Source organism: Patagioenas fasciata, chromosome 5 (genome assembly GCF_037038585.1).
Source record: "Patagioenas fasciata isolate bPatFas1 chromosome 5, bPatFas1.hap1, whole genome shotgun sequence".
NCBI classification, from domain to species: Eukaryota; Metazoa; Chordata; class Aves; order Columbiformes; family Columbidae; genus Patagioenas; species Patagioenas fasciata.
This window is the reverse complement of record NC_092524.1, coordinates 28771729-28795170: the sequence shown is the minus strand read 5'-3', so window position 1 is coordinate 28795170 and position 23442 is coordinate 28771729. Positions and strand designations below refer to the sequence as shown.

The 23442-nt window shown below is 44.3% G+C and overlaps 2 protein-coding genes across 7 annotated transcripts in view; both read right to left on the bottom strand.

Annotated features, from left to right (window-relative positions):
• AMBRA1 (autophagy and beclin 1 regulator 1) overlaps positions 1-17871 on the bottom strand; it is a 133222-nt gene extending 115351 nt beyond the window's left edge. Inside the window, exons 1-8 of one of the 6 annotated variants that reach the window (XM_065838475.2) lie at positions 17672-17871; positions 14982-15121; positions 6611-6866; positions 6317-6375; positions 5391-5574; positions 4554-4726; positions 3702-3768; positions 1495-2954 (exon numbers count right to left, since the gene is read on the bottom strand). In XM_065838475.2, the coding sequence (XP_065694547.1) occupies positions 1495-2954; positions 3702-3768; positions 4554-4726; positions 5391-5574; positions 6317-6375; positions 6611-6745 (2078 nt within the window). In that variant the 5' untranslated portion in view covers positions 6746-6866; positions 14982-15121; positions 17672-17871. Of the gene's footprint in view, positions 1-1494; positions 2955-3701; positions 3769-4553; positions 4727-5390; positions 5575-6316; positions 6376-6610; positions 6867-14981; positions 15122-17155; positions 17284-17671 lie in introns of those variants that run through there. The other 5 variants (XM_071809150.1, XM_071809148.1, XM_065838474.2 and 2 more) reach the window with 5 other exon arrangements.
• A 2770-nt stretch (positions 17872-20641) lies between these two features.
• Positions 20642-23432, bottom strand: HARBI1 (harbinger transposase derived 1). Its single transcript, XM_065838496.2, has 3 exons — positions 23192-23432; positions 22022-22728; positions 20642-21435 (listed from the first exon to the last, which is right to left on the bottom strand). The coding sequence occupies exons 2-3, from the start codon at positions 22689-22691 to the stop codon at positions 21059-21061; spliced, it is 1047 nt and encodes a 348-aa protein (XP_065694568.1). The 5' UTR covers positions 22692-22728; positions 23192-23432; the 3' UTR covers positions 20642-21058.
• Between the last annotated feature and the right edge of the window lie 10 nt (positions 23433-23442).

Here is a 23442-nt window from a genome sequence, read left to right as displayed (position 1 = left end):
TTGCCCCCATTATATCTGACATTACAGTGACTTAGTCCAGTGAACGAGCTACACAGTGGAGATTACATGAGCCTGTACAGGTATTTCAAAAGCAAGTTAATTCAAGACTTACTCAAGTGTCGTTTTAAAGCTAAATTTGTCAGCTCCTTCTCACCTCTCTACCCTTTAATAGGAGACTAGAGGATATCTGATTTAAATTAATGGCAGGTAAGTCCAGGCCCAAGAAAGAAGCAGTTACCATGTAATCAGCTTGAGATTCTCATTATGGCAGGCTATAAAAAAAAACTGGGGCAAGGATTTAGAAGCAGATGAATAATTTCATGATCATCAACCACTTACTTGCTATGCAACTACAGCAACAAGAAAGGCAGCCACTGTTCCAGCCTGAGTATAATCAGCTTATCTGCAGGAAGAAGGAAAGAATTCCCTTTCCTCAGGCACTCCTGCATGCAAAACCTTCTCAGTCAGTTACATCTGCATCCAACCTGGAAATGCTGCTTTCCTAAAGCACAGAGCATTCATTTTGAAGAAACAGCAGGACTAGACCTTTCCTCTGACAAGTGTACAAACCACTTGACAGAGAGGATGCAAACTGAAGCCCAGTAGGGAAACCCTATCCCAAGTACCAAAGTAGTGGAATCGTGGAGTGGAGATACTTTAACACAAAGCACAGGTCCTTCCTGGTGCAAGTTTGATTTGGCTCATTCTGTTCCCTGTAACATATCTGAAGTTTATTTAAAAAAAAGCCAAAAAAACAAAAAAACAAAACTTCCTAAAAAAGAATCACATTGTTAAAAAAATAATACAGCGGCGCCTAAAATTTTCAGTGACTAATATGCCACCAACCAGCTCACCCTAGATTTGAGTCAATGGGAGCCGCTTTCAAAACCTGCCTCTTTATCAAAGGCAATGGGTTTGGTCAAACACTCACAACTAAGGTATATGCCCAAACCACCAACAAAGAACTTGGACCTTTTTTGCCCTGTATGGCAACATCAAGGAAATGACTGTTAACCCTTTCAACTTAACCACAACCTAAACAAGACGCAACACTCAGGAAAGCAATTCTCACTACTTGTGTTCAGTTTTCCATGCCTACTCTGGGCAGATTCTCCACATGCAGCATGTACGTGGCATGGGGCCACAAAGAACCGTGTAGCACATCCTGCGTTCTCACCCTTCTGCAGTGTCTGGGAAACACCAGGAGCACAGCTCACCTGAGAGATCTGCTGCCAGAGCCTGTCCTTTTGCCTACCATCCTCCTTTCCCATTGAGAGCTCTGGTGGTTGTCCTTACAACCTTCAGACACCCTCAAAACCTACCTGCAGCACAACAATGGCAGCTAAAATAGACATCAGTGCAACATCTCTATTTTTATCTCCATAAAGAGCACACAATAAAAGGTTTTTAACTCTGAAAATACTCAAAAACTCAGACTAGATGGGAAAGGTTTAAGGAAAAAAATAGAGGAGGAAGGTCAAGCGTATATCTTACCTCCTGAGTGAATCCTCCTCTGAGCTTTCCTCAGGCATTTCCTGGTTTAAGGCCTCCTGTGATACATTCCCAGGTCTGCTTGAAGCCGACTGGCTGTAAACTCTTTCCCAATGCCCCGTCTCCTGGTTAAAGACCACTCCCACGGTCCTCTCCTCCTGCGGGGTGGAAGAGCTGCCCAGCTGCAGCCTGCTAGAGGCAGGAGCTCTGCCCTCGGTTCTCTCTGCAGGCTGCACCTGGCTGGTATTTGGAGGTACACCCTCAAACGTGCTTTGGACCTGCCCTGGTGTGTAGCTAGGCGTGCTTCTTTCCCAGCGCAGCGTGTCATTGTTAAAGGTCAGCAGGTTATGACAAGCGCGACAGCGGTTCAGGTGACCCCGGGACAAATTGGAATTGTTTTCACTGCTGTGTGGAGTCTGTTGATGGGAGGGACCCGGTCGATCAGGCTCAATGTTGTTGTTGAGCATTTCTTGAGCCTGTTGCGACTGGCTGGGCTCCCCACCAATCCCCTGATCTAACTCCTGAAGCCGGTCATATTCCAGGAAGAATCGCCTCAAATCACACTGGAGCTCATTACGGATGCTGGCCGGATTGCTCGGACCAGCGCTACCACCACTGTCCGCCTCAGCCCCGGGGGCCAGAAAGCCCCTCCCTTCTGTCGCAGAGGTATAAACTGATGCCTGGGAGCCTCCCTCCTGCTGCCTCAGCACGGACAGCAAGCTCACGGAGGAGGCACTGGTCCTAGGGGGAGGCATGGCTTCCAGCTCTGAGCGAGAGCTCATGTTCAGCACTGTCCTGGACCAGTCAGACCCGCCTAAGCCCGAAGCCATCTCTCTCGCAGACTGTTGGTACCGGGACTGGTGGCCTGCCAAGGGCCCGCTGAGGGACCGCCGCGTGGGGCCCAGGCTAAGGTTGCGCAGGGTGTTGCCAGCAGTGCTGCTCTGAACTGTGCTGAAAGCAGAGGGCCTGTTAAGTATCCCCTGCTCCTCCTGTGCTACGGATGCCTGCTCTGGGGGTTGATAAGGCTCTGTCTGCACAGAGGAGAAGGAAGTGCCAGTGGCCCCAGAAGACGTGGAGGGTGCGTTTTCCTGGTGAGGGAAGAGAGAAGAAGGAAGTCTTGCACTAGAGCATCGGCTGCAAAGGCACAACATCCCCAGGTGCTGGCAGCACTCTGCTGTGGGGTAGCTGACTCGCTCCCGGAGCCTGTTATAGACAGATGCCCTTGTGTTCTCACTGGCTGGAGGCGGAGGAGGTGGTGGTGGAGGCGGTGGAGGGGATGGGGTAGCAGAGTCTTGAACACTGTTTTGCTCTCCCACCTGTATGCCAGAGGAGCGGGAGGACAACATGTGCAGGAAGTTGTGGAGGAGGGGTGTGCGCCTCACAGGCTGAGATGGAAGGATAGCGCGCTGGCGATAATGCGGCATCTCTGTGCTGTCCACGGAGATCTCCACTTCCTCGTCACTCTGCAGGAGGAAGCAATCAAAGTTCAGCCATCTCACAGCAAAATCCTATACCTCCACATAAACAGCAGAAAGCCCGACAGATTAAAGGATGCAATAACTCCCTTCCTAGAGGCCTTGACTTGCAGGAAATCAGCTGACTCTTTATTTCGAAGTTCATTTTATGGATCCAGTCAACTTCTTCCTACAGCCCAGTGAGCTCTGACAATAGAGTGTTCATACCAACAGAAGCATCAGCATCTGAGGGTCAGCAGCTGTGGGGAACATTGTTAATACCTCGTGTAGGTTTAAATCCTGCAGAACGTCACAAAAGAACTGAAAGAGCAGGGCCATTGGGACATCTGCCCCACCACTAATGAGACAGTGAGGGCAAAATAAACATACTGTGGAGAGCTCCTGAATAGCCCTGCACATAACACAAGAACATTCATGTGACCACTTAAAGCGAGAGAACTCGGCTTAGAAGGACTCCAGGATTTCAGAAAAGCACAGGCTGCTTAGGAACACCCTAGGGTTAATGTATGTAGAGCATCTTGTAATTAGTCAGTCAATCACAGAATCACAGAATGTTAGGGATTGGAAGGGACCTCGAAAGATCATCTAGTCCAATCCCCCTGCCGGAGCAGGAACACCTAGATGAGGTTACACAGGAAGGCGTCCAGGCAGGTCTTGAATGCCTCCAGAGTAGGAGACTCCACAACCTCCCTGGGCACCCTATTCCAGTGTTCCAGATTCTGACATTCCTCTTACCTGCTGGTTAGAAGGGTTAACAATTGCTGTGAGCAAGTAGTGTCCCAAGGGATCAAACCGTACCAGCCTAAAACAAAAGCAGAGCCAGAGTGTCAATCATGAGTTCACATTTCACACTGACACAAGAAGCTGGGCACAGCAGGGAAAAAACTCCTACGTGAAATGCTCACAATGAGAACATTATTACATTGACATCATCTTCTTCTGAAGGACATCAAAAAGTTTAGACATTAAGAGATATACTCATCTAGCTAAAGACCGCAGCTATTTTATAGTCTGCGGCAACACTATATAGAAGCTAAAAGCTGAAAGCAAGCACTGCTGTATCAGTTGAAATAGCTAGGAAATTTTAAGGGATATGGACATACATATAACAAATTGGAATTTGGTACAAAGGGAGATATGAACTTCCTTTGAATGTTACATCATTGTCTGTTTAAACTGTTCAAAGAAGGCATCAGGTTTCCAGCAACGCAGTTTCCTCTACAACTGCACCAAAGTAATAGCTCAGCATTCTCTTCCAACACCTTCTGGGTTCTCTCACCCTTACAGCTGACAAGTTTAACTACTAAGCGTACAAAGGAACATGAAGTAGATCCTGTGCATTTATTTGGCACGTCAGATTACAAACATGAACAACCAAGCTAATTTATTATCTCCAATTGTTTATCTTTTTTCTTTTTCTGTGCACACAACTGTTTTTCTACCAGCTGAGTCAAGAAGCTGCAACCAATGCTTCTTTCCACAGCCTCAGCACAGAGGGTGCAGCATCCCAGAGGAATCCCCCACATTCCTCAAATCTGATCACTTTTCACATACAAATATTCTCTTCCCCCAGAAGCAAGAACTCACCTGACCCGCTCCATTTCACTGGCTGTTTTCACCACTGCAAAAGGCTCCCGGCGACTCCAGTCCCAGAAATGTATCTCATTGGCAGTTGCAATCAGCAGGAGCTGAGCCGTAGGATGAAAAGCAAGAGATGCAATGGCATTGTTGCTATCTGTGAACCAGCTCTCACTTCCACCCTGGGTGAGGAATAAAGAATCACAGTTTATCACACAGTTTAAGATCATGAGGTTTCCATGCATGTGTCATCTCTCCAGGGCTCAGCCTAGAGCATGGAAGCGACATGCTTTCTTGGCAAGAACTGCTAACTCATACAAGGTCATGCGTCATGTCTAGAACATAACACTACCTGCAACAATGACCACAAATGTATTTTTGTAGGTGTGTCCCAAGCAGCCTGTAAAATATTGCATTCCAAAGTGACCAGGTAAACGTATATATCTTGTCTCTGTGCCAATGACCAGACTAGGTAGAACCGGCAGAGCAGCAGCTCCTCTAATGAAGAGTTCAGATGTGCTCATTGGAATGAAAAATGGCACATCTTTCACATAAGCTAAACAGACACCTTGCACAAGTTCTCCAGCATTATCTGTATTGCTCTTATAAAATAAACAGGCAAGGCTAAGGAACATGACCTACCTAGCAGGACTGAACAAAGAATCCGTCCCCTCCTCTCTGGACAGGAGAGGATAGCTATTATCTGTTCTATGCTTTTAGAGACAGCTCCCAGCAAAGCTTCCAAACAACTTTCGTTAATCAGGCAACATTCGGAAAGAACTCAGACCAAAAAAAAGTCACCACCCACCAAATACCAAAGGCACATATGTTTCAGGAAGGACTTACATGTAAATCCCAAATTCTAACCTCCCCATCTAGGCATCCTGAAGCAATGAGGCCCGGGATGGTGGGATGGAAAGTGACACACCAGGGAGTGCGGCGATGTCCAACCAAGGAATGAACACACTTGCCCGTTTTCACCTCTGTGATGTAGATGTTGTGATTCACATGTGTAGAAGCCATCAGGGTCCTAGGAAGGCAGAAGGCAGGACAAACATTAGCAAGATAAGAGTATGGCAAAATCAGACTGTGGTTAGTGTCATCTCAACAGGGTCTGTTCACACCTAACCCAGCAGCTCTCCCACACAGAGCCTCACACTCAAAGGGTAAGAGGCTCCTGTTTCACCAACGGTCACAAAGCTTCCTGTGGCCAGATTTCAGGGCCCATGCAAACATGAGCTCATCTGATCCACAAGCACAAATTTGACCTTGAAAGTCAGAGTAAACATGCAGCTCAGGAGGAGCTCCTGAGTGACAGTTTGGGGCAAATAAATATTCCCAGTTCTCCACACCACCTCAACCACTGTCAAATCAAGTGACACTAAGAGAGATCCCACCTCCATTTCTGCTTCCAATACGCACATCATTCTGCTCTGTTCTTTAGTCCTAGATATCCCAGTGGGTAAGCCACATCACTTGGCATGTTGGGCTAAACACCTTTTACTCTCTCAAGTTTCTTACAAAATCCCACAGTGGCTGCACAGATCCTTTTTCCTTAGAACTGTGCATCGCTTGGGTACCTCAGAAATCAAACACCAACTATGCTTGAAGCTGTGAGATTAGGAAGGTGTGTACTTTCCATCCACGCACATCAGGAACCAGAAGTTTCACTCAGCTGTTCAGGACTGGACAACTCAATGGGCACAAGCCTCCATCACTTTTGTAAGTGTAAGGAGACTGCTGAAACAGGGAACAAACTAGGAGTTAATTACCTGTCTGGACTAAACGCCAGCAAGAAGGTGGAGCGTGGACTGTCTGGTAACTCAACTTTCTGAAAAAGCCAACAAAGCAGGAAGTGTTGCAAGTGTCATATGATCATACTTCAACTGTAAACCACACAGACAACAAGGGGAACCCACTGCAGAAACATATCTAGTGTCACATCACTGCAGGAACTGAACAGAGCCAGAAAGCACATCAAACATACAATCACGAACCAATTTATTTCAAATCCCTGCCTCCCCCCACTCCAGATCAAGCTATGCACCTCTATCCCACAACCTTACCTTGCCCTCCCACTTCATCCATCGAGTTTTATCCTCCACCAACTCCTGCAGGAGACGCTGAGCACCCAAGGCTTGGGTACCCCGTTCCCTACCCCACAGGATGCGGACAGCATTCTTCTCTGGTACAACCTTCATGGCTCTCAGCAGCCAACGTGACACCAACTACTGGGAGGAGGCGGCAGGAGTTTCCAGATGACAACCACCACCAAGCTACAAATAAGCTGCCCACATTTCAATTGTTTATCTTCATGGAAACCTACAAAGAGAAGAGAAAGAGAAGGAAGGCAGCTTTTACTTTGATCACCTGGATATAGTGAGAGCCTTAAATCCTGAAACACTAGATTTAAAAGGGAAAAAAATAAAACAAACAAACAAACAAACAAACACACACAAAACAAAACACAAACCTATCCTCTCCCGCAGCCACATTTTTACATTTCTGTAGCCAAAGATTACTTTGAAAGGTTTTTGAAAGCATCCAGCCCTTTCCTTGTACACATGCCCTAGGCATACCACACCTAAAGAGAATACAAAATTGGCCTTGAAACTCTTTCCCTTCCCTTCACTCCATTTCTTGCTTTATATAATAACGAAAAAGACTTATGAAAAGACAGTCTTTACACCTTCAAGATTTAGGTCCTATCTAGGAAGGCTGACTGATACCTAGAGGAACTGTGTTAAAAAACTGACAATACAACAAAGGAGTCTCCAAGGAACTGTTAAAATTTTTGTAATAGTAATTATTAGCACTGCAAAAGTCAGACATTTGATAGACCTTAAGCCCAAATTATTTCCAACTCCATCATGATAGCTAACAACGTACAAAACCGCGTATTGGACCAAAACCTTATACACTGCAGTGGGCCAACTCCATCAAGATGATTCATTTTGTCTGTCTGCACATCGTCTTTCCATTTACAATGGTCTAGAACAACAGTTCATTCAAGTAATGCACAACGGTAAAGATTAATGCTTTTAGTACATTTTGAGCTGCTAAGGAAAGCATTAATACCTGTTTTCTAGAAAAAAAAATAAACACTCTTGGAAAAAATTAAATATGGCAACCCTAACAGCAACCACATTACACAGCTTTTGAATGGTTTCATACATTGGAATTTGACATCAAAGCTCTCCAGAAACAAAAATTTTCTAATACATAAAACAAGAACTGCTGCTGCAATGCTATTACCTTTTGATCCCAGCACAGCGCACATACTACTCTGTCATCTCTTTAGAACATTAAGATCTGAAAATAAATACTCCTCGGTTCATGTTACACTGAACAAAACCATCAATATTCAATAGAGAAGGAAGTTGCAACTTAAACAAGCAAAAAATACAGGAAAAAAAGGTTCACGTACACAAGAAGAGATGAATTGCGAAATAGAAGAACTCAGAAGAGTTATTAGCAAACCTTTCTTTCCTCCCACTCTCCCTAAAAAAAACCTCCTGAGCAGATGATTTAAGACAGCTGCTGCTTGCAGGGAGGGGCTGTCTGGAGAGATAAGCCAGGAAAATGCATTCTAATAAAGCAGACCAGTTTTCATTTGTAAAAATATAATAAAGGGTACTGAAGTGATGAACAAGTAAAGGCATCCATCTTCCTAGGAAAGAAATTCACCACAAAGAAATTCAAGCTAGCTGGAAATTCCCTCATGCTTAACATGAACAGCATGGGGATCATCTATCTTAGAGAAACTCTGTAGTGTAAAACAAGCCTTCTTTCGAGAATCTGTTGAAGACAGCCAAACACTAGGTAGGAATTATTTGACAAAATAAAAGCCTTACTGGAAAGCAATACAAAACCTAAAGATGTCATCCTGCAAGCAGACTCTTAAAAGCAACTGTACGGATTAAGCGCGCCCAGGCTCAAAAATACTAGAACAAGGATAACTGATATAAATACAGCCAAAAGCATTATATAATACAGGAATCACTAAATCAAAAATCTTTTTTCACTAAACGTTAATAAATCCTCTCCTGGATTCTGCAAACAGCACCAGTTACCCATGTTCAGACATGACTGGATTCAGATGGTGAGCAGTATGGAGGGGAAGGACAGCTCAGAACAATACAGGCAATAAAAAGCCAGTTTTACAGGAGGAAACTATAAGTCTAGTTTTGTCTAGTAAAATTAAGAACACAGTAGCTGAATATTCTGTATGAGTGCATTTAAGGAGTAAAGACTACAGCAGCCTCAGACGAAATACATAAACTGGACACAAATGGAAGACCAGACTTGCAGCTGGAATAAGCTGGAAGTTTGAAGAGATCTCAAACACTAAGCTTTGGAATAGCCTTTTGATAGCTGTAAAGGACAAAAACCTAAATAACTTAAGACATCCTGATAATTTACAAGCAGGATAACCCAATTACTCATGAGAAAAAACAAGCTCTGACAACTTGGGAACATTTCAGTTTCATCAGAAGGACTAATGTTCCTTGAAGAACAATAGCAACAAAGAAATCAAGAGGTTTAACAAACATCTTTATGTTTATTTATGCCACCAGCAAGTTTACATATTGTAAAATAAAGAAACAGATAACACCTACAACTGCAGTTAGTGAACATCTTGTATTCACCTTACTGAAAGAGCAAGTCATCTTCACCATATAAAATCGAGTACCTACCTTCAAATAACTTATCTGAATTTTTGCACATGTGTACTCACTTCTTGAACTCATCAGGATGTAACAAACACTTCCTATGTGAGCCTCCTACGCATTTGATATTTTTCCCTCAGGGACTGACCCTCTTTTTTTTTTTTTCAGCTTCTTCTGACTCACCTCTCTATCCCATTTGAAAAGAAAACAAGAAACTCAAGGCTTCAGTGACTGCCTACACAGTACCTGCTCAACATTTTTAAAAGCTGCAAGCTCTTCAGAAAACACTGAATGCATCCTTCTTGAGAGGGGCTGGCACTGCACTGTTACCCTGGATCCCTGTGAGGGCCAAGCTTTATTCATGCCTCATCAGGAGAAAGTTTACTCTTTCATCTGAATTAGCCTGCATACAGTAGCCGCTCTCCACAAGGTGGTGACACATTCAGCAACGCTTCAGGCTGGCAAAGAAAATTAGAGCCTTCAAATGGAGAAACAGATGCAGTGCAGATACAGTATTACCTTTGCTCACTTTAGCAGGAAGCCTTTAACCTTACTATCGGATCGCCTATTCAGTTTTGGTTTGCTGGTTTTGGATCTTTGGTGGTGGGTTGGTTTGGGGTTTGATGTTTGCTTTGTGGTTGGTTGGTTTTTTGTTTTGTTTTTTAAGGAGCCAGTTCCTTCTCTAAACTAGTAAATATACCCACCAATTCCAAACAATTTGCTCAAATACAAGAAGCCAAATAATGACAGCATGTTATTAAATACTATTAGCAGACAAACCATGGAAGTACCAACCATTTTTATAGCTACTCAGTAGCCACCTGACTAACAAAATTTTCATGAAATGTATTGGGTTTGAAAATACTTCTCGGGCCTCGGCATAAAGAAAACTTGCAGCTCACTGAATCAAATCTGTCCAGGCAAGTGGTGGGCTGATTCAGTAGCAGCTTCTATTACAAATACCCATGCTATCACAACTGACAAAGAGCTGACCACAGAAACAAGGAACTGCTCTGGGATTGGTATTTTTCCTGTTTTCTTGTTGTTGTTGGGGTTTTTTGTTTTGTTTTTAAACAGGATAACCAAAAGTGGAGTCCAACAACGAGAATAGGTGATGCTCTGAATGTGGTCCAGGGCACCACAGAAATTCTGAAAGTGGAGAGTCAGAAATTTTTCTACAATTGGCAGCCTTGTTTCCTTAACAGTTTTCTCCCTTCAGGGCATTTCAGGACAGCATGCTGGACTGTTTACAATTTTGGAAGAGCATTACACAGCCCAAACCCAAGCCTTCTTATTTGCTCTGCGCCAGCTGTCCTCGAAGAAGCCTTAAGAATTCCCAGCATCAGAGGTGAACCTCTAGAAAACCAAAGTGAAGCAGTGAATTGGTAATACTTCAGAGTGGTACAGGATCCCATGAAATCACTGACAAAAAGGCAGGGAGAGAAGAGGAATAAAAAGCAGCATATTCAAATTGCCATATAGAAAGGATGTCAAGATATTTTATGCATTACACAGTGGTTTATCATTCCAATGAGAAACTTCAGCACTTTACAGAGATGATGGTCCCATCTCTTAACATGTCCCCCTCTCGTGTTCTCTCCCTCCTTCCCCTCACGCCCATCTTTGCCATTATTACTTTTGTGAAGATTCCAGTACCACCATTCTGGAAGCACAGCTGGCTTTGATACAAAGAGTATCAGAGCACTACTTCATGTTACTTAATTCTGCATTAGAGAAAAAAGTTACTTCATGTGGCCTTCAGCTCCCAGTCTAAAAAAATCTATTAACACTTCTAAGGACTTCTTGGCTGTGTGCTGAGCCCAACATTAAAAGCCTTTCCTGATGTGTGCATACAGAAACAGTGTAAAAAACAGTGTTTAAAAATGAAATTTTTTAAAAAAATCCGCAATCAGTAATTGCTATTTATAACAGGAGTTCTATCAAAAAAATACAAATGTCCGAATAATTTCAGACAATTTTACTGTCCAAAGAGGTCTCAAGTGACTGATGAAGAAAGATGCAACATTAATTAAGTGAAACATTAAAGCTGCCTCTGCCTTTACAGTCTGGGATCCACAGAGAGAATGCACATATAAACTTCCCTGAAAAAGACCAGAGAGGAGAAGAGAATGTGCTGGTAGTTTCTGTCTCAAAGTAACTTTGTCAAGCTTTAAAACTTCCAGAATGCATTGACTGTAAAACAGTATGACCCACATGGTTATGGGTAGTGCAAACTATATACTTTGTATTAAAAGAACACAGATTGGGAAAACAAAACAAAAACAACAAAATGAAAAACAAAACTGTTGTGACCAATGAGGCATGTCACTGACATGAAAACACAAGCAAACTTATCTATAAAAAAAGAAGAGAATCAGATTATTAGTACTGTTAAATATTACAAACTCTGGCCATGGCTCTACTTATCCTGTAAGCCAGTAACTTCTATTTTCAAAATGTCCATTCTCAGGCATAGTATCCAGCACTAACAACAAAGCATGCCATTTCATTTCTTCCAAATTAAACAGAAGCAGCATCTCAGGCTTTGAGCATCAGACAGATTAGAGTTCAAGAGTATTTTTTATTGTATTTAATAAATATTAGTAATAACTTCGCAATCCCAGTATTGTACATGTGGGTGGGTCTCCAAGAACTATCAGAAGATGGTCAGACAGGGATGAAAACAGTGTACACAGTGGTACAGTCAAATGCTTTATCTTCACTGCCAGTTATCCTCATATAGGCTGCAGTCACAAGACATAGGATTTCCTCAAATTACTTTCTACAACCAGTTTCCCTTCGTATTTTACACAGTTCAGATTTGAGACAAATTGTTTTGTCAAGATCCCTGCATTTTTAAGAGGCCTGAAAGAGCAAAGGAAAAAACACTGTGCATGCTGAAGACAGTCAAAGATCACCCCACCTGCCTGACTACAGAGCCCTTCCTTTCTCCACAGGAGCCTCGTTGACAAAGCAATAAAACCTCCTTCTGGGACCCAAGGACAGGAGATCTCCAATAACCAACCCAATGCCTAAAACACCACTTGTAATATATGTGAGCCATAACACAGCCTCGGTGACTTTCTAGCTCATTTCCTTGCTAACAGTCCAAGTGTTCCCCCTCTGCAATATGGGGATAACTTTGCCAACTTCCTAAATTGCACGAAACAATACCATGTAAGAAGCCCCAGAAACACTATCCCAGATAGAACAGGACCTGAATTCTACTAGCAGCTTTTATTAAAAATACTGATTCAATTCTTACCAAGCACCACATCATTCCCTTCAACCCTTTCAATATTTCCTCTTGAAAGACTGAGCAAAATAATTTTAAGAAAAAAAGCAAAACCAAAACAAAAGAGCTGGTTTTCCCTCTTTTGCACTGCATCAACTCAGCTAAACAAACAGGACAAGTCAAAGAGTCCTAGTTTGGTAACTAATCGAACTATGTAGCACTGGAATTTGAACAATGTCATAACAACAACAAAACTGGCAAAAAATGGTGACATGACTCATATCCAGAATAGTTCCACAGATCAAAATTTCTGACAAGTTTTGGAGGAACAGGACTACACTCAGCATTGTGACAGGGCTACGTGAATTTCTGACCTGATCAGCTACATATTTAAATTTTCCTCTAACAATACGATTCGTCTTCCCTTAGCTCCATTTGTGGTACTTCCACACGAGCTTTATGACCATTCTAAGAGGTTCTAGCTCTTCTTGGGTTGAAAACAAACAAACAAACCCAGAAAACTTTTTTCAGAGACAATTTCAAGTTATCTTGCCACACTATCTAACTGAACAGAAAACTGGAAATAAAGTTAAATTGGAAATAAAGTTTCATTGCACTGGAATCCTTAAACAAGGGCAACCCACAAGCATGAATAGGTCACAGAGGCATAACAAACAATTATCTCAAGGATGATTAATCACAATCAAAACAAAGCTAAACTACTTTGGCTCTGTTTGTACTTTTGCATCCTTGATTAGGCTTTAAAAAACAACAACAAAAAACAAACAAACAAACACACACCAAACACCAAAGCAGCTTAATTTAAGACACTAGAATCATGTAGACTCCTGACATTAGAGCACAGAACCAGTATTCACCTATGTGCCTGCTAAAAAACAAAACAAAACCCACTACAACAGTAAAGGTGTCTTAGGAGGAAAGTGTGTTTATGATGCAACCATGCAACAGAATCCAAAACTAATACCATGAAGGCACTTCCATGATATGGCCCTGTTTTTAGTCTTCAAAGTTTTTAAGATATTGTCCAAAGTAGTAAGTCCAAGTTTTCCCTTGATTAACACCATAGAGAGATCTGGAAAATAATCTCAAAGCACGCATTTTGAAGGTGCACTAGATAACACTGCTCTAAATTGTATCCACAGCTCTAAGTGCTTCCACATAAATCAGAATGGCATTCCAAAAGAAAAATAATTTGTATTAGTGCTTCATGATTTAAAAAAAAAAAAAAAAAAAAAAATCAGTGCTATGTTTTAAATTGAAACTACAAACAGCTCAGGAAATTCAATTACATTACTAAGACATTGATGGTATATTGTCATTTCAAGACCCTATACGATTGTAACAAGGAGCTGATTGCCATTAGAATCTTAATTTGTCTTCCTGGTCTGGATTAAATGAGCTACAATACTCTTAAAATAATTTTTTAGTCAAAAGTAGTACATTAAATTGCTAGTTATTTACAGCAAAATGATGAGGAAGTGGAAGAGAAACTTGCAGATATCAACTGCTAAAGGTCAGAAAATGAATGGTAAATGTAAGAAGGGAAGCAATAAAAATAAAAATAAGTGATCAGCTGTGTCTGGGAGCCTGACAGTTTCATTTACCAACCAGAATATGACACACTTTCATGACTATTATTACCATTTCCACATAAACTTAATGAATTCTTGAGAAGATATATATTAGTTCAAATTCAGAAAACACGAAGAGAAAAAACATAATTTCATAAAGCTGCAAGATAAATCCAAGAGCAGAACCGAGATCCAGAAGATTAAGACTTGGTTTCCCAATTCCATACTCAGCCCACGGTATCTTCTGCTAAGTACTGTACACAGTAGGGAATGAGGTACAAAGAGAAAAGAAATAAAGCAAGAGAGAGAAACAGAGCAAAACAGACTTCAGATTAACCTCTTAAGAGGGAAAGTAAACCTCTCAGATAGGAAAGTAAAGGAATTTTCAATTGAAATTTCAAATTTTTGCATTAAAAAAAAAAATCACACCAAGGTTCCTCAAGTTCAAGAGTCACAGCCAAGTGCCCCCTAGTGACATCACACACACAAGAGAAATGGGGAGCGCCAACATTACGGAGTGACAGAAGCTGCATCGGGTATCTGCAAGATGAAGACAAAGTATTTCATGCATTCAAGGCTGAGATTAAGTCATGTGCACCTTTATCCAAGTAATAAAGAAAAAGCAACTGGAAGTGAGAACACAGCTTTACAAACTCTGCTCATATAATTTCCATGGAAATAATGAAATAAGGTAACGAGTCAAAAAGCAAAGATGATCCACACAGAAGCTTAAGCCTTCACACACACATGTATCAGAAGTAAAGAAGCGATGGGAGACAAAGATTTAGACTTTCAACAAAGAAACACAGCCAATTCTTGACACCTTTCTCTGCCTTGGCCTGAGACAATGACAAATACATAAAGGGGGGGAGGAAAGTGTATAAAACATGGGTCAAAGACTCCTCTATGCTGCTCAAGGTGGAGAGTTAGTGGCACATACCAGGAAGAAGGCAGCAGGAATCGCTCTGCCAGGACAGCCCAAGAGACCTCACTGAGAACATTCGAAGCGGAGCCGTGCGAGCACACAGGTTCAGGCGACTATCTCCACACTCAGGCCTGGCACCTCATTGTCCTCCGTGCCTTCAGACAACAGTTTACAAAAACCGGAGACAATAAACAGTTACGAGATGACAATCCTAGTCAGAGTTCTTAGCAACCGACATTAAATCCCAAGAGGCAGATAAGTAGGTCTCCTCTTGTTTTAAGCAACCCAGTCAGTGGATACTTCATCAAATGACCACTATACCATTTTAAAAACTTCCCAGTCTGATATTTCTAACATTAATCCTCTTCCACTGCACATCACCTCATTATTCGCTTTTGAAAACCACAATTATTTTGTCCTCATGTCATCAATATCTTGATTCTACCACCCTCCTTGCTAGGTTAGTACAGAACTACTAACAGAAGAACACACAAGGTAATATTAACATGCATTACACCCTTATCAGGTCTTTAATAATACAAACTCAACAGGAAAAAAAATAAATCAAAAAAGTACCTTAATACTATCTGTATTAATAGTACTAATGAGTACCAACATCAAAAATAACTTTGTAAGAACCTTAAATTCAGTTAGCTTGCTAATCACACTGAAGTTATTTTCCAGAAGTTTCATACAAATTATGACATAAAAAAAAAAGTATTTGAATCCTTAATTTACGGCAAACGGAATACTAGCAGACAGTATCATTGCGTGTTGTCTTTATAACTGGTTGTTACAGCTGCGTAAAAATTGAAAGTGCTGCGCAGAAAATGGAAAAGTAGGAAACAACCAAACAAGAATCCAGAGGGTCAGTTATGACTCAGAAAAGGGCAAAAGAAAGAAAACTCAGAAGCTGTCAGCAAAGTAAACATTCTCTGTAAACTCCCCAGCAACTAAATCTGAAAAGGCAAGTCCAGATACTTGGATTCAAATATATTCATTCCAATTATTAGAAAAAATATACACGCTAACAGACTGCCATAGTTATTAACAACCATGCTGCCATAAATCAACAGATAAGTACAAGATACTTATTTGTTACTGTCAAAACACAAATGGACCAGTTTAAAAAAATATATTTATCTAGAGCAACACCAATTGTGGACTACAGAACTAGTAAGCAAGCTGCACCGAAAAGTTCTGAATGCTAGAAATTGTATTACAGTGGCCTTTCAGAATACAAACAAGGATTTTAAATTTAGCATAGAATTTCAGGTACTGTTCCCTACATCACCCATAAGGCATTCAAATTTCCCTGGATTTAACCCCATCCCACATTCTGAAAAATGACCCACAACAAAATTAAACAGGTCGGTAATGGGTTGGCACTAAGCGTACACCACCAGCAGGTCATTCTTAGGTCCCATTTTAACATTCCCATTAGCAATTTGAAAGAGGATGGGAGTGGCAAAGGCAAAGAAGCCAGATGACATTTACAGAGGACACCAAACTGGGTGGAGCAGTAAACAAGGACAAATATAGAAAAACACACTGAGTTTTTATATAAAGATCTAAGGACATTTCATATAGAGGAGAAAATGGAGCATCACTGAGTGCTCTTCCTGAAGATATTTTTGTACAGATTCAACGTTCACACAGCTGATCTGCCCGAAGACTATCTCGCACCTAAACAATAGCTATTATTGAATTTGTCTCTTACAACAGAATGACACTGTAAAAGTGTTTATTGGGAAAAATAATGCATAACCATCTAAAGCATCTCTTGAAGACAAAATGCTGTTTCAGTGCAGGAATCGTGTTGCAAGAATTGCTTTCCAAAGGCAGCGGAAAGCATAGCACTGACACGATCAGAAATAATCTCAAAAACATCAATGAACACTACAGAAATTTACGTGTTGTCTGGAAGAGAATGAAAATTGGTGAAAACAAAACCGTTCCTATATCTAGTGAATTAACTGGGTATTCTCCCCCAAAAGAAAAGAGGTAAGTAAGAGACACCGTACTAGAGGCACACGTGAACATACTTTATGCAAAATGCTACTCACACAAGGAAGTGTTCTGCAACACACGGTGAAAAACAGCACTTACTTCACATTTTATTTGGCTAAGACCGGAAAACAACAACAACAAAATATTTACTATTTTGAAGCAGCAGCCCCTGACCGTACCCTAGGGTGTGTGCGCGAAAGCCGCGGCCGGTTCCGCGGGAGCACCTCACGGCGCCCAAGTGCAGAGCCAAACTCCGGTTTTTAGGGCGCTCAGGCGGGGCCGGGACAGCTGCCCAGGACTCGGGAGCCGCTCCCCTCGGAGGCCTCCCCTCCCGCCCGGCTCCTCCGGACAGGCCAGCGCAAGCCAAGCGCCGCCGGTTTCGCCCTCCGCCGGCTGCGGCCGGCCCGGGGCAGCGCGGGGAGCGGAGCCCGTTGCCGCCGCGGTGGCCTTCCCGTTCCCCCCGTCGCAGGCCGCGGTCCCGGAGCTCCCGAACAAAGGCTCCGGCAGCGAGGCCCGGCCCCCTCCCTGGTCGCGCTCCCCTCCGGCCGCAGGGGCCCGGCGGCCCCGCACAGGCAGGTGCCCACCACCTTCCGGGGCGCCGCCGCGAGGACGGCCGCACCCGCCCGCCTGGGAAGCGGCGGCGCCGGCGCGGCCCTGTCCTGGAGCCGGGCGGAGCGCGTAGGCCCAGAGCCTACCTGGTACGGAAGGGCGGGAGCCGGGCGGGCTGAGCGGTGGCGGGGCCGGGGCCGGGGCCAGGGCCAGGGCCGGGGCCGGGCCCGGAAGAAGCGGCCCCCAGTGCTCGGTCGCCGCCGCTCCGAGCTCCGGCCAGGCGAGCCAGCCGAGCGCCGAGCCAGGCCCAAAGAGCGGCGCCGAGAGCGGTACCAAGGCCCGAGCAGCCGAAGCTAGAACGCCGCCAGGCCGCGCCAGCCGAGCGACGAGATCTTCAACCGCTGTGCGGCGCCGCGCGGGGGCAACAGAGGGCAGGCGAGCCGAGCCGAGCCGAGCCCGGAGGGAGGGAGGTGTAGCTGCCGTCACGGCTGCTGCCCTGCGGCAGTCCGGGGGTTTACCGCTGTACGGAACAGCTGCAGGGCCGGCCTGCCCTCGCGGAACCGCCTGGGGCTGCACCGGGCTGCGGCTGGGCCTCGCACCGCGGGCGCTCTCCGGCTGCACCCTCTCCCTCTTTCATGTAAACTTATTTTTCTTAAATCTCACCATGCAGCACGTTCTCCACGTCTCGTGTATCTTTTTTTTTTTCCCGCCTCATTATTGACACAGAGTGGAAAAATGTCATTTAAAACAGGCAAGAAAAGATAAACGGTATCACAGTGAAAGACATTTAGACAGCAGAAAGATAAGGGGGTATCAGATGAGAAGTAACCGAAAAGATTATTTCCCTAAAATAGCAGAGTGTTAGTATCTATTACATATTGATCCCCAACGTCATGGATGGTGAAGACATGAAATGCACATATAGCAGCTGTGGAAGAGGGGCAGCCTGCAGTGAGACACCCGGGGAGGCAGCAGCACTGGCAGCTGGATCCCACTGCCTCACCTGTGCTGGAGAAGCGGGAGTCTTGGGGGATTGGTTGCTGGAAGGGAAATCTAAGGAAGCCAGGGCACATTGCACCAGTAAGCCACCAAGGGGAAATCAAGTCAAAAGACCCGGACAGGTGAAATTTAGGGCTTCAGGTTTGCTGTAACACACAGGATCAGCGGGAGCACAGGCAGCCTGCAGCATAGCTGAACAGTCTTCAAGGAGGTATTCTAAAGGAAAACTGAAAAGGACTGGAATGGGGTTTTACAATTAATTTAGTCAAGGAGTGAAAACTGCAATACCTTGGAGAGTCAGTTACTGTCATCCCCCAACACAGGACTGAGATTTATCAGACATTATATGGTCAGGGTAGACTTTACTTTTCAAAGCTCTGACAATGCACAAATTTGTAAGTAATCCAGAATGCAGCTGGTGAGATAAGGTGAACGTACAGAAGAGCAGGAAAGCAAAAAACCCATGGATCTCAAGCTGACACATTTAAATATTGTCTAAACTCGAGGGGAAAGAGACAAGTCCAGATGAATCTTTTTGAAATAAGTTACTTAGGAGTACATGGGGCAAACTCATCTCTAGAGGCTGACATTCCATTTCCCAAGTGAACTGGAGGGTACAAACATCTGACTCAAGGAAGAACAGTAGTTTTGAGTAGATTAGTTTTGTCTCCTGAGGCCTGATGCACTTATTGCCTAAACTGATAAGCAGCAAGATCAGTTTTGAACATGAACTCTGCCAAAGGTGACAGTGGCTGAAGGAAGACAAAACCCCATAGCAAATGTGTTCCTGGAAAAGCCCCCACTTTGAGTTCACTCTGGCCTCGGCACAGGCTGAGAAGATCTATTCATAGCATAAGTTGAGAAAGTCCAACTCGTTATTACGTGACAGTGTTTGTACCTACACGTTTGTACCTACACGTGTCCAAGTCTCACTCGACCTTAGTGTCACTCACACAGCTCATTCAGTGTCTGCTAGTGTTTAGGTCTAAAGATCAGTATTTTTAGCATATGATTATGAGCCATAGGGCACCATATATAGCAGCAACTCAGATGTTTGTTTTTTAGAAAACAAGCCTCTCTGCTTCTTCCAAGGTAAAAGAAACAGGGGATTTGCCACAGTAAGCAACAGCAGTTCTTATGTGATACTTCATGGGAAGATGTGTAAAGAAAATAGACTCAGATTGTTGTATGTAATATTTTACAGTTCTCATCAAGGCTTCGAAAAACATGCTGCTTATATTATACATCATAAAGCATGCTTGGTTTTCTATAAGATAGTACATTCTTACTGAATTGAAAACCTGACAGAACTATACCTAATTCTGTATCTCCATCCTACGCTAGGAATGTGTCCCATATTTTCTTATTCTTCAAACCTGGGGCATGATCCCGGCTCATTTCCTCTACAAGAACAGACAGATCTGCTGCGCCAGATGGCTATACTGCAACTTTAACCAGCTACCTTTGTGCTGCATTCTGCATTCCTTGCCACTTTTGTTTCATTTACTGCCCAGTAAACAATTAAGTGTAAGAAACAACGTTTTTTCAGACTGCTATCATGAGATCCCTGGAAACACCTGCACCTTTTGAAAAGAGAATATTGCCAGGAAACTTCCCAGTCCTGTGCCAGCAACAGCGGTGTGCATTAGCAGCCTTTTTCCACTGAAGAGGTTGATTGCCAGTGGTGGTAGAGCAGCCTCCCGGTACCTCAGCCCTGACCTAAATGAAGAACTTTTGCAATCAGTTTGATTTTTGTCACCCAGCCAGTCTTTTGCATTTCTTTCACAGCAGCCAACAAGACTGTTAATGACAGTTACTGTTGTGGCAGACATGCCTGGTGAGAACTCACTAGCCCATTTCCTGATACCTGTTCATTAATTGACAGTCAACCACAGCTTAACATCTTCTCCAGTCTATTTTGGGAAAGAAGAAATGTTCAGCCCTTCCACTTGCAAGCACTAGTGTGTCTCATCCAGCAAAAAGCCAGACCCCTCTCAGAACACAATCACTGGGTTTTGTGAGGTGTGCTAAACTGCAAAATGGTATTCAGAAAGAATTTATATCTGCAAATGAAAAGATAAATGTTTGATGTGCTGCTCATGAAATCAAGGCAGACATGAGCTCACATGGAAGTTTAATTTATGTGAATATTGTTTAAAAATCAAACACAAGTGTTTTGGGTTATAAAGTGACATAAGATTGTTGCTTTCTAAAACAGTGCAAGGCTTACAGATTTTTCATAACTATCAAAGACAATTTCCCACATTTCTCCACTGATCTTGTATTAGCGATTGTTGTCTAAATCAGATTAAAGGGGAACCTATAAGCATCACAACAGTAAAAATTCAGCAACTAAATTGCGTCTCTGGAGAGATAGAGAGAAAAGTTCAGAATACCGTCTGAAATGAAGAGAGTAAAATTTCTCCTTGTTTCACATCTGTATAGTCTTTAAAAACTTGAAGAAGAGGAAGGGGCATAACTCCTCTGTATATCTTCCCAGAGGAACAGTTAGAAGCCTTCTCTCTGTCACAACATTAGCTAAAATGAGTAAGTAAAAGCTCCTGACGAATACGACAGGCTTCTGAGTCCATTGATTCCATTTGCTCGTACTCTTCTTCTGGTTGTTCCATGTGTCCTGTGGCTGGGGAAGACCATACATCCAGCCCATGTTCCAGGGAGATGTTGTGGAGCACACAGCAGGCCAGAATGATGTGGCTGGATTTCTCCGGAGAGTACTGCAGGGTTCCTTTGGATCCATCCAGGCAGCGGAAACGTGACCGAATGGTTCTGAACGTCCGCTCAATGACGTTATGAGTGGCAGAATGCGCCATGTTGTAACGATATTCTGCAGGTGTCTCAGGGATGTGCAGAGGGGTCATTAGCCATGTTCGGAGAAAGAAGGAGCTGTCACCTGTTAGCAGCAAAAAGGAAGAGGACAAGTTACCTACCTACAGTTAACCACAGCTTTCAGCTCTTGAACCTTAGTTTTCTGTACTACAGATACAGAACAATTTATTGCCCTGGCTAAAGCAGAAGGTATGAAAAAATACGAAAGAACAACAGTAACACAGGTTTACAAATGTGACAAAAGAACAAAATAAAAACATTCTGGTTTACACAAGGAAATCCTGGAAGAACACAGAAGAATTTTAAGATAATTCATTTACTATATAATACAGTGAAAGACAGCTAGACTAGGGCCATACATAGAATTAAAAACTGCATAATTTGGCCTAGAAAGGTGTAGGATGCTGACAAGATCTTAACAGAATGAATGTAAACTAATATATACAACAATCAGACTGTATAAAACACAGATTGGACATTACTCTTCTAGAATTCTAAAAGAAAGATTGTACAAACTGAATCACAAATCTCAAGGAATTTGCAGGAAAGCAATCAGAAGTAAATATAACTTGTGCCCAGAGGCTCTAGACTCAAAGAGCCAACATATAACAGAATTTCCACTAGAAAACAAGGATGAAAAATCGACTTACCAAGTAGCCAGCCATCTTTATGTAGCTCAGTTTCAAATTGGCTTGTGAGGGCTGCCTGCTGTAACACCGTGCAGTCAGGCAGGCTGCCTGGCCAGTGCGTTTCTGCACTCAGGAGGACTCCTCTGGCATCACACACCATCAGGCAGTTAAGGGAATGGAGACCCTTGCGGTTCACATAGGACAGGTCCTCAGCATTTGGCGCCTTGATTGCCACGTGGGTGCAGTCAACCACCCCCAGCACTCCCGGCATGCCTGCCAGCCCATAAAAGTCATCCTTCAGGCTCTGTACAGCAGCTTCATCCTCAGGAAAGTGAATAAACTGTGAGGCTCTTTCCACCAATGCCTCAGTTACATTGGCAACGCAGCGGCTCATGGAGGCTTGACTAATGCCGATAGCATCCCCCATGCGAGTCTGGAAGGAGCCGGAGGTATAGAAACCCAATGCAGCAAGTATCTGTGTCTCTGGACTGATGGCCCTGGACCGCTGGGTAGGGTGAGAGAGACTGGCTCCCAGGAGATCCACCAGGTAGTAAATGAACTGTCGGGGAAAGCCGTACGTGGATACTAGATACTCATCCGTGACATCCTCCAGCTTGAAGCGATCCAGAGTCCTGTGTCCGCGGCCATAGAGCAGGAGGTCACAGTCAAGAACCGCAATGGGTACAGCCATGGCTGAGGGCCAGGGAGGCCTCTGGGGTTGCCTTCGCCTGCATAAACCAAACGGGAAGGAGACTCAGGATGGCTTGTGCTGGTCAGCCTTTCAGACTCTGTTACCATTCAGGTTATGACACAAATATTTTTCTTTCTTTCTATCTGCTTTTAAAACCACAAGGGGCCGAAGCCGGCGGGCTGACTGCGGAGCAGACAACTCTCCAGCCCTGCCAGGCGCTGACAGGAATTTACTTCCCGTGACGGGTAGGTGACTGGTGCACCACAGCAGCCGCTTCCCGGGCTGGGGAACTGTCCCAGTCACCGCCGACCTGGCCGCGTTCAGACCCGGGGTGGCATAGACACGAACCGCCGGTACCCGTGTGTACGCCCCCCTCGCCCCACTGCCCTCGGGCGTGTGAAACGGCCCCGCCGGGCCCGGCCCGGCTCTGCCCGGACGCCCCTGCGCGCTGAGGGTCAACTGAGCAAGCCCACCGGCGGCACCGGACCCCCAGCCCTTACCGGCCTGCGGTCGCTTCCAGGCCGGGACCTGCCCCGAGGAGCCCGCGCCCGGCGCGCTGCCCGCCGGCCCGGCCCCGCGGCGCCGTTACCGCACCCCACGGAGGCCCCCGGCTTGGCCGCGGCAGATTCGTCACGGCAAGGGCCTCCGGGCAGGAGCGGCGGCGGGCGCTGCCCCTCTTGTCTCGGCCCCGGCTCCCTCTACTGCCGGCTCCCCAGCCCAGGGCGGTGCGGGTCACCGGGGAGCGACGGCG